General features: G+C 33.4%; 1 protein-coding gene across 2 annotated transcripts; it reads left to right on the top strand.

The window, feature by feature from the left end:
* The first annotated feature begins 73 nt into the window (after positions 1-73).
* Positions 74-2,459, top strand: LOC25493421 (uncharacterized). Of its 2 annotated transcripts, none has more exons than XM_024782539.2 (4): positions 74-685; positions 1,094-1,342; positions 1,668-1,882; positions 2,035-2,459. In XM_024782539.2, exons 2-4 carry the CDS (start codon positions 1,109-1,111, stop codon positions 2,120-2,122), a joined length of 537 nt encoding a protein of 178 aa, XP_024638307.1. In that variant the 5' UTR covers positions 74-685; positions 1,094-1,108; the 3' UTR covers positions 2,123-2,459. The 2 variants fall into 2 exon arrangements, with proteins under 2 accessions (XP_024638307.1, XP_024638306.1); XM_024782538.2 differs by having other exon boundaries at positions 177-685; positions 1,125-1,342.
* Positions 2,460-11,320: the final 8,861 nt, after the last annotated feature.

Below are 11,320 nucleotides of genomic sequence, written 5' to 3'. Positions count from 1 at the left end.
ATGGGGGATTTTAAAAACCCTCCAAAAAAAAAAAATTATTGTAATTTGGAGCTCTCCCGAATTGGGAGGAAAAATGAATCAAATTACCTACTTACCCAGTTCAAGTGCCAAAATGACGACTTAGATCAGATACCTGACATGTAAACCCCGGTTTTCTCTTCTCAGTATCCGCCCTTTCAATATCTCTCTATATCTTGAGACTTGAATGGCCATTAAAGTTGTAAAATCTCTCGCGATCATATATTTTTGTGAAGAGCTTGCGAAAATCTTGTTCAGGTACTTCGAATTCGAAGGAAGTATCATTGCAACAGGTGAGTAGTAGAGAGGGATGTTCCAAAAAGGCGCGGTTTCATAGTAGCAAAGGTAGTGGTGATTTGGTTTCTTCTAGTGAAAAACTGAGTCCTGATAATGTTGTTCCTAAAGGATCTCCTCCTAGAAAGGAAGGGGTGAGTTTTGAGATTGAGGGTGATGAAGATGCAACTGTTACAACGGTGGAGATTGACGGTGAGTCTTCTATGTTGAGTAGCTTAAGCACTTTGTCTCCACATGGAACTAGGGGATATAAAAGAGGTTGTTAGGGAAATTAGTGATGAGTTTGAGACTGCTTCTAATCATGGAAAAGAGGTTGCGTTTCTTCTTGAGGTTTACAAACCACCTTATCAGTCAAGGCTTGCTGCATTTAGAGGTATCACAGATTTTTCCTTTGAGCTCTTTTTTGGGTTTGACTTCATTGTGGTGCTATAGTTGTGCTAGAACAAACATGAGTTATGCATGTTATATAGGAGAAAGTTTATTTGCTTACAATATTAATTAAGCATTAGAATAAGGGGGTGGTAGGTACATTTTTCATTATGCATTGTTTGGGTTTGTGTTCCCATACTGCAGCCTCCCAGTTTTGTGCTTCAGGAAAATGCAGATGCAGTTTAATTTGAAGGTCAAAGTAAAATGCATACTTCTAATGAATTTTCTACTGCACATATGTTGAATTTTATGTGGGATTTTATTGCCAATTTTGTTGATTCTTTACAACATTAAAATGCATTCTTCTTTGAATTATTAATAAACTAAATGATGTGAATATTACTGTTTACAGGTTTAATGTCTTGCCATGTGCTTTTATGCAGTTATCTATTCAAGGATAGTGGAGATGCCGGCACCTTCCAAGCCACCTTCGAATCCTCCATCTGGGCCGCCAATACAATTTTCTTCCAGGACAATGAAATTGCCCAAAGCATACTGTGGGGAGCCCGAGAAAGAGTTAATATCAAATCCGATAAACCTTCATCCACATTTGAGAAACTTTATGCATGGGAAAAGAAAGAAATTATACAAGGAAGTTAAGGTGTTCATGAAATTAGTTAAATGTTTGGATTCTTTAGCAGAAATTGTTCATGAAATTAGAAATTGTCAGAGCTATTGATAATTTGGTATCCATCTAGCTGATTTTCTGTGTATCCTTCTTTTAGGGGACGTAGGATTCTGAAATTCCTCTATATAGTTTCCCTTTCATACATTTACGTTGTTGGATAGATGATACAAATTGAATCTTCAGAAATCAATAACATGTACTCTCTTATGATCAGTATGTCCTGCATGTATTAATAAATTAGTAAATATTGTAGGGTTCCTTTCAAATTGTGCTTATTTGTATTTAACACTGTTCTCAGGATGAAGAGAGGTTAAGAGCTATTTACAAGAAGCAATGCAAGAGATTGAAAGCATTAGATAATCGAGGTGCCGAATCTAATGCTACCGAGTCATCAATAAGAAAATTGCTAACAAAGATAAACATTTGCATCAGAAGTGTTGAAACTATATTAGGGAGGATACATAAACTGAGGGATGAAGAATTACAGCCTCAGCTTGCAGCATTAATTAGTGGGTATGAAATTTCCTTTGAGTAGAAATTTCTGACACAAGCTTAAAATTCTGATAAGACAATACAGGCCATTCTTTTTTTTGGTGAAAAGGGGCCACGTATTTTATTTTATTTTTGTGAAAAGGGGCCATTTTGTTTAATATCATGTCAAACAGTGCTTCTAATCATAAGGATGAGGTGGTTGTGACTGACTCGGGACAGACTCCAACGGACAAGTCATTGGGGGAAGAGATCAGCCTATAGCTTGGATTCAATCGACGAAGATGATCTTCATGGTGGCGAAACATCAACCACTAAAGAGCCAAAAATTTCATGTGTCAAGATTGAAGAAATTAAATGTTTGGCATTTGGAGGATATGATAGTGGCTGTAGCTCCAGTTCTGTGTTTTGTTGTCCTTTTGTTATTTTGAAAGATTCTTAATCTAAATGTCTTTTTGGTTATCTGAGTATGTAAGGGCCAAATATGGATCATTGTTAGGATTTCTTTTCTTTTCGGATTGCCCTTTGTTTTGTTAATTTTTGATGGGTATGCATGGATTATGGCCTTTTTGGCATGATATTATCCTTAAATGAATTATCAGTGATGGCCTTTTTTAAAAACTTTGTTGTTGCGCTTGTTGTCAAGAAAATTTGCATATGAGCAATAGTTTCCTACCAAAAATTCTCTAGACACACTTGAAATCCTTATGACACTAATTCCAACTATAACATGTCAGTATAGCAGAATTTGGAAACAACTAATTCAGAAGTAGTAAACTCTTATGCCACTGATCCTTATGCCAACTATGGTATAACAGTATAGCAGAAATCCTTATGCCACTAATTCTCTAGACACGCTTGAATTTGGAAACAACTAATTCAGAAGTATTAAACAACCAATGAGAAAGGTATTGTAAACAACTAACTAATTCAGAAGTATGAAACAACCACCAATTCTCTATATTGATGCTATGTCGAGAGTTAATTCAAAGAATGGCCTAAAGATATTAGGGACCAATGATGAAGGTGAAGATATAAATGTAACATCAAATTAAATGTAGTTTATAAATAAATAAATATTTTTCCCTCAAAATAAATAAATATTTTAAAATGTACTTTACTTAATTACTAAAATGCATAAAATTTTCATTATAATATTTATGGTTGTGATATATTTGTTCGGGTCCATATCAACATAATTGATTGCATTTTTACAACCATAATGTGAATATCATATAATATAACTTAATATGATGATAATAACAACTTCAATATCTTTTAAAAAAAATTATAGTCTTAAACTCTAACAGATCGGTGGAATAGCACCGGTCAAACGTCTAGTAGCTTTTAAAAAAACTAACATAAGGAATGAGAGGTTGTATCAAAACCTATATAAACATCGACCTGTGTAGAATCTTTCTTTTTACAAATATATTTTTATCAAATGGATTTCAGCCTAAAAATAAGTTTTAAGCTGAAAAATTTGGAAAATTGTCAAATAACTTCAAATATTCTTTTGAAGTCCTTGTGTGCAACTTTAACTAGTATTTATTTATGCTCCAAAAGAGCTTAGTCAAATGTTACCTTAATTTAATTGGTTTAGTTATCTAGCTTCAGTAGGTTGAAACTGACTAAGCAAGCTAAGTATATGTCTGTAACATCTCAGCTTAACTAAAAGTTCAATATTGAATTTCATTTAGGCATACTCTAGAGTCTAAAAAAGAATTGTAAATCTACAAATGTTTGAATTTTAGAGAGATTAGAGAAATCATTCTCTTGTATTGCCTATTGGGTAAATGTTCTTATTGATTACAATGATGTAACTTAGTTCTATTTATAGGGTGTGATTCTAACTAACTGTGAGTCTTGCTGAGCAAGCTTTCTAAACAACCAATGAGCAAGTGACAGCTGTTAAATAGAAATATCAGATGGTTTTTTAAGTTAATAAAAATCCATAAATTTTAAGTTCATGATTGAATGAACTTTAAGGAGAATAATTCTTACACTTATAAGTATTGAGAATTAAAAATAATAATAAAGTCGTTAATAAATTTCAATTAATGTCAAATTAATCATTTATACTTGAGGAATACTTGAGTTCCATATCTAATTGAAATAATTTATGATTAGGTTTTACTTATCTTAGAACTTTTTTTTTTAGAGAACTTATCTCAGAACTAAACGGTTTAGAAATCAGTATTTTATTTATATAAATAAAGATAAGCTTTAACTGTGTAGAAAGCTTGTTCAACAAGTCTCAGATTTAGTTAGAATCTCGTCCTATAAATGGAAGGATTGAGATAAATAAAGATAAGCTCGATAAAGATGAATTTTAAACTCACGGTCGGTTAGAATGAAAAAAAGAAGGAGCCAAGAGTCTCTATATATAGCATTGGATTCTTTGCCAGCCACTTTTTTGATTTTTGTCATATTAGTTATTGTACATGAGAGATAGAGATTCTATATCTTTGGATGTTTTGTTTCTGTTTATATCTTAATAAATCATCTTCTCTCAACTAAATAATTTGTTTTAATTGTCCATATATTTTGTAAATACACCAAAGTTACAAAATAGTAAAAGTTGTGAACCTATTCTCGTATATGAGTGACCAGATTATAAAATAAAGCTTCAATCTAAATCAATCACCAGTATCAATTTTTGCAGAATGTCTTCAATATTTACACCGCTAGGGCTTGCTTTGCTCTCGCTCCGGATAAGTTGCTAAAACAAACGGGAGGGGAGGATCGACCCGTTCAGTAGAATTCAGCTAAGGATTTCATACCTTCTTTCTTTTAACTAATATCCCAGCAGTGATAGCTGAACTAACCAGATGGGCCGCCCAAAACATGGAGCTGACGCTCCGAAGAAAGAAATGGAGATTCCCAATGCTTCTCCACGCCCAACGAGATGCGCCAACCTCGGGATGCTTTACTCCTAACCCCACTAGGTTCCGAGACGGAGCTTAACCTGAGTCTCGGTTAAGAACGGCGATGATCTACGTTTCACTTTCCTGATACGATAACGGCGGATCAGCGACATCAATAAGTAAAGGAGTCAGGGGCGAAACCGAACTAGTCTGGTTTGATATAAGCCTTGCTACCACGGAAAGCATAGTAAGAAGAGCTGAAAAAGATCAAGTTCGGATCCGTGGAACTACCAAGGAAGAATTGGTAATGGCATAACCAGAAGAGGAGTAGGGGAGACAAGGTTACGCGCTGGGCAGGAGATGCCTGGGAGGAGTCCGCTAGATCAGAACTCCATTCTATCTCTCCCTCGTTACGAACAAAAAAGCTGCCTAAACTGGATCAATAGAATAGAACACAGGTAAGGACGAATGCCTCCTATTTGTTCGGGGCGGGCGGCGTGAACTCTGACTCAACGCCTCGGGAAACTGGTCGAGACACGAATAAATGAGACCACCTCAAAAAATTAGTATACATCAACACTGCAAATGGGTATTGAGTCATTCAATAAATAGAACATAACTCATTTTAGTCTTTCAATGAACTTAAAGGATAAAAATAATTGAAACAGTTGAATCGTTTGGAATTATATTACAGAAAATCTTTCAAAGATAATAAAAATATAGAGGGGCAGGCCATATACATATGGTACGTTGTAACCAAAAAAATATATACATATGGTACGTTCTATTATTATACTGTAGATTATAATTACAAGGTGCTGCTAAGTCTTAGGCTGTGTTTGGATTTAGAGAAAAATTAAGGAAAGATAGAAGAAGGTAAGAAAGTGTGTGGAAAGATTGGTTTACCCTTTGGCAACACTTCAAAAAGAAAAGGAAAGTTGTACCAAAAAAAAAAAAAAAAAAAGAGGAAAGAAAGTTTTGAGGTGGGACCCACACTCAAAACCTTTCCTCACTATTTTAGATGGAAAGATGAAGGAACACCAACTTTTAGAAGGAAAAGTCAAAAATACCCTTGCTATAATAATTATATTACTTTGTTGAACAAGCATTGTAAGACAAGTTGTGATTCTGAATTATTTAGCGTGATGTTTTGAACAAAAAATTTAACAAATATTAGGTAAATTAAAAATTATTAATAAAATATATTTAAATGTACCCAAAATTTTTTTTTAAAATGTGTAGATAAAATAATTAATTTAAAATAAACACATTTAGTTAGAAGCTTTTAAGGTTATAATTGTCATTTTACAAATATACATATCTTTCTTTCCTCTCACAATCTATTCACTTTCTTTTATACCAAACAGCTCAAATAATCATCTCACTTTCTTCAACCATTCTATCCTTCTACTATCTATCCTTTCACTTTCTTTCCTTTAATTTTCTTCGCTAAACCAAACATAGCCTTAAGGAATAAGGGCATACGTTGAAGAATAAAATAAATAAATTTTAAACTTTCAATGTATGAAAATATCCCGAGTAAAAAATAATATAAATATACCACAGGATAATATTTCTATCTCCAGCTCAATAGCTGAAAAAAAATAAAAAAATAAAATCTTCAAACTACAAAGTCATACATGCATATATTTAGTTATACAGTGAAAAGAATTGACTTTGAGTAAATAGATTATGTAAACTTGATTCTCGATAAAAATAAATTGAATGTGAATTAATTTATGTTTAGATGTATTTATGTAAAATCAATTGTCAAAGTCAAAGCCTGCAAATTACTCCTTCCGTTTCAAAAGACATGTTCAAGTCAACCACTTCACATATGCCAATGCACAATTTTGATCGTTAATATCTTTAATTATTTAAAGTAAAAAATTATAAAAATTTAATATTGAGTAAATAGTCAACCCCCCCCCCCCCCCCCCCCCCCCCCCCCCGAAATTGCATAACAATGGTCAATTTCGTCCAGTCGTCCATTTCTGCCGTTTGAATGGTGACGTGGCCGTTAACTGACCAAATGGCACATCCACGTGAGACACTTGATTAAGACACGTCATAGGGGGGTTTTTGCCTAGTTTTGATTTTTTTTTTTTTAAGTTTTTTTTAACGGTAACTTCTTCTTTGTTATATACATAACCATAACTTCATCTTCTTCCTCATTCTTCTCCATCTCAATTCAGTTTCTTCCTTCTAAATCGTTTGAAAATGATGGGTGGTGGATTTGGATATACAAATCAAAGGAAAATGAAAGAAACAAAAAGTTCTCATTCCATGGGTGAAAGCATGAACCTTATTACCCTAAAATGTCACTGTGAACGAGTATTTGTGGTTACATGGGCGGTTCTACCGTATGGCGATCCCGGGCGGTCGCTCGGGCTCGATCGATAATTTTTGCACATTAGACTCAACCCAAAAGCCCATTAACACATTTACAAAAAGAAAAATTTGGGCAATCTGAAATTTGTCACACACAAATAGGTCTTGGAATTTTATTTAGCACACTATTGACGGGTTCATGTCTCTTATTTTAACGGGTTAATTGTTCAAATTGACCTTGTAATATACTTTATGTTTGAAAAATAACCTAATAAAATACAAAACATATATTCTAGCATTGTAACTTGAATTTCTTCTTATTTAATTTTGACCACCCTATAATATACGTGTCGTCTAAAAATGTGACTTACAGGTTGAATTTTTTCACGTTAAAATATAGCTTTACGCAATATTAAATTTCTTCGACCGGAGATAAATTAATTATGAATTTTTATTCCCTCATAATTATGAATTTCTTAAACAATTTATAATTAATTTGTATCTCGTTTAAAAATTACAAAATTTTATTGTGAAGGTTCTTGTCATGTTCTAGTCATGCCTACAAAATTAGGGAATTAAATTTGACTTGTGAGTATACGTTTACGCGGAACAAAATTTCAATTTTGCACGTTTCAGTTGAAAAATCAAAATAAATTTAAACGACTTCGATATGCTATGAAACTTTACAGATCCTTTTTATGCATTTTTATAGATGTCTCTGCAAATAATGAACTCAAAATTCGATTTATAGATCGAGATTTCCATTGTTTTGTTTTTTGAGCTTTTGACACTTTAAAAATTCATAATTAATTTATCGTTTGTCGAAAATTTATAATTTTTTTGTTCAAGCCATATTTTAACGTTCTTAACTCGCCTCTAGAAAATCATGAAAAAATTCAATCTCTCGGTTGCTTTTTTGGACTTCGCGTATATTACAAGTTATAAATAATAAAAATCTTGAATTACATGTTCATAATACATGTTATTTAATTACATGGTCAATTTTCAGACTTCACGTATATTACGTTGTCAATTTCAATTAATAACCCTATTTTAAATTGTACTTTTGTTGACAAAATGATAAACCTCTTTTATTTCGATTTTTTTTAGGAAAAAAAAATTCGATTTATGATTGTTTATATATTATATCACATGTGAATTTACGATTAATTTTTCGCCCGGGCTCCATAAATTTCCTGGCTCCGCCACTGTGTGGTTAGGGTTGCTGGAACTGAATATAATTTTGGTAGAGAATTTTTCTCATGCCCATTTCCAAAGGTAATTGAACCCTAATTTTAGTTTTTCCATTTTTTCCCAAATTCGTTCCCTTTCTGTAATTTTAGGGATTTACCCCATTATTATACCCAAATTTGAGGTTTATTAAGTTGTTGGGTAATTTTGATATGTTGGGTAACTTTGATTTTGATTTTTAGGATCATAAGTACAATTGTAATTTTTTTGTATGGGTTGATGAGGCTGAGGCTTTGGGGCTGCTTAATGGGACACTTGATCAAGATGTCTGGAAGGTTGGACTGTTGAGGAAGAAGGATAATTTGAAGAAAAGAGATGCATGTAATGATTGTCAAAATGGTGGTGATGATATTTGGAAGGCACCTTTGATGGAGAAAATGCAAATTTTAAGTCAAGATAGAAACAATGAAGAGGTGTGGAAGACAAAGTTGCTCGATAGAATTGATGCATTGATGAATGAAGTCAAGTTATTGAAGTATATGATTGTATTGTTGTGTATCTTGGTAGTTTTGAATAAAATTCTTTGTTCACAATAGTTATATGAAATATGTATTGTTGTTCTAAGTATTTTCTTATGTGTACTGAAAACAAATGTAAGAGGCAATTATGCTAAGCTGTTTTTGTTGTTATTATTCCAAGTTGTTTGTGTTGTTATTGTTCCAACAAGTTCGTGTCAAAAAAAAACCCCTGTAGTTTATCAGTAATGGTCAAAAATCCCCTGAAATATTTAACTTACAATCAAGTTGACACCTGATGTTATCAGGGTATTGCAATATTTAACTTACAATAAAACTTCTATTGAAGCGCATAAAGCATAAGTTTTAACTTATAATAAAACTTCTATTGAAGCTCATAAACCATAAGTTGTTGAAGTACTTAATACATGATAACTTACAAAATATAAGGTATAACCATCAGGTCATAAAGTACCCAATACATCATCAAAATATTATAACTTCCAAAATAAGTTTAAACCACAATACCACTAGGTACTTAATTCCAAAAAGGCACAATGGTTGTTGAAATAGCAACTGTGATGGATTTTGATGTCGCATTCCTGGATTAGGGATAAAGAACATGTAATCAGGCTCATTTGTATTAAGACCCGACTTAGGGAATGGAACTCTGATTGGTGGTATTCCCGAACTTGATGTTGCCATAATGTGTGTGGATGCCCGAACTTGTGATGCTCCTCTCATTGTAGATGGCTGGAGTGGTGGTGGTCCTCTCATTTGAGAATGCTGAAATATTGGAGGTCCTCTAATTATAGGTGGCTGAAGTGGTGGTGGTCCTCTGATTGGGGGTGGTCTTGCACCAAATCCATCAGGAATTACAAATGGGCCCCTTAAGCCGTAAGTCTATCTCTGCAAAATTGAAAATTATTAGTCAAATCAGTCCATGTATTACAAAAAAAAAAATCAGATTAGTTGGTGAAACATGTATACGCCTTGCTTGAGACTCTTGACCAAATACATCTTTTGGCTCTAAATCAACTCTTGTTTGAGTACGTGTTTGAACTTCCTTAACAAGTCCTTCGACAAATTCCATGTCACCATTCTTCACCGGCTCTTTGGATACTTTACATGCACTTGTTTGAGTTTCAGTCAACATCATTGCTTCTTCAATCTCTTTCCTTTCAGCTTCATTGATATGCTCCACCTCTACACCCTCCATAACATAATGTGTAACGTATACGTCAAAACAATTTCCATTTAGCTTTGCAGCGTCAACCATGTTGATAACGTCACTATCAACGAACAATGGCCTCAACCCCAAATCATAATCTTCACCAAATTCTTTCCTCATCCACTGCATACCCTCAACATTCCCATAATTAGCACACTCCACAGCCATTTTTTTAAGATCAGGTATGCAAATGAGGTCTGGGTCTACATCCCACACACGTCTTCCTTTCCCTGTATATTCACGGTTACCTCTTCCATTTCTTACAAACCTCCCTCCATGATACATGATAAGTGATATGTCCCCATTCATCCTATACATCCAGAAAAATAACATTCAATCAGAATAATAACAACTTAACCCTAAAAAAACAAACATCTGATAAACATGCAAAATCAAAGAAATTAATAACATTCAAATTCTATAATATCACATATAAACAATAATAGGATGATTAAAATGGTAAAAGAGGTCATTTCCATATCAACCTTATTTGTAAAAAAAATCTAATCTTTAACATGCAAACTCATTCAAACGGTAAGATTAAGATATAAAACAGTAAGATTTTCACCATTTTCGTAGGTTTTTTTAAAGCAAAAACAGAGCAACAAAGTTTAGAACTTATGACAAGTGTACCTTTCGTACGTGTTGCCTTACGGTGATAGAATGACGACGGTGACACGAGCAAGAACAAACGCGAGCAAAAGCAGTTTTACACGACGGCGACGAGCATAACGACGACGATTACGGTGGTTCCGGTGACTTTTGGTGTACACGGTTGAAAGGGAGAGAAAAGGACAACGTTATTTTGGAATTGTAAGGGTTTTGTTATTTTGGAACTGCAAGGGTGTGAAATTAGGGATGTAATTGGGGGGAAAATAATAAAAAATATTAAAAGTAACTTTTCACATTAAGTCATTTACCCCCCTCCCAGCAAGAAGTGACACATCAGCATCAAATAGCCACATCATCACCTTTAACGGAACAACTTAACAGAAAGACGAAATTGACTGACGTTATGTAATTTCGGGGGGGTAATTGACGTTTCGTGAATTTCGGGAGAGGGGGGGGGGGGTATTTGACTATTTACTCATTTAATATTTTGAAAATATTTGTCGAGACAAATCAAACAACAACATCTTACATGCTAATATTTGTATTTATACATTAGTTAAAAAGTATGGTCAAAGTAAGTCAATTAATAGTGCACATTGCAAAAATTGGACATGTATTTTGAAACAGAGGGAGTATAGTTTTAAGTAGAATCAATTATGCAAGCAAAATAAATTCTGCTTTAAATCATTCAAACTTGATAAAATCAATTTTACAA

This window comes from Medicago truncatula, chromosome 4 (genome assembly GCF_003473485.1).
Source record: "Medicago truncatula cultivar Jemalong A17 chromosome 4, MtrunA17r5.0-ANR, whole genome shotgun sequence".
NCBI classification, from domain to species: domain Eukaryota; kingdom Viridiplantae; phylum Streptophyta; class Magnoliopsida; order Fabales; family Fabaceae; genus Medicago; species Medicago truncatula.
This window is presented reverse-complemented; position numbering and strand designations above follow the sequence as displayed.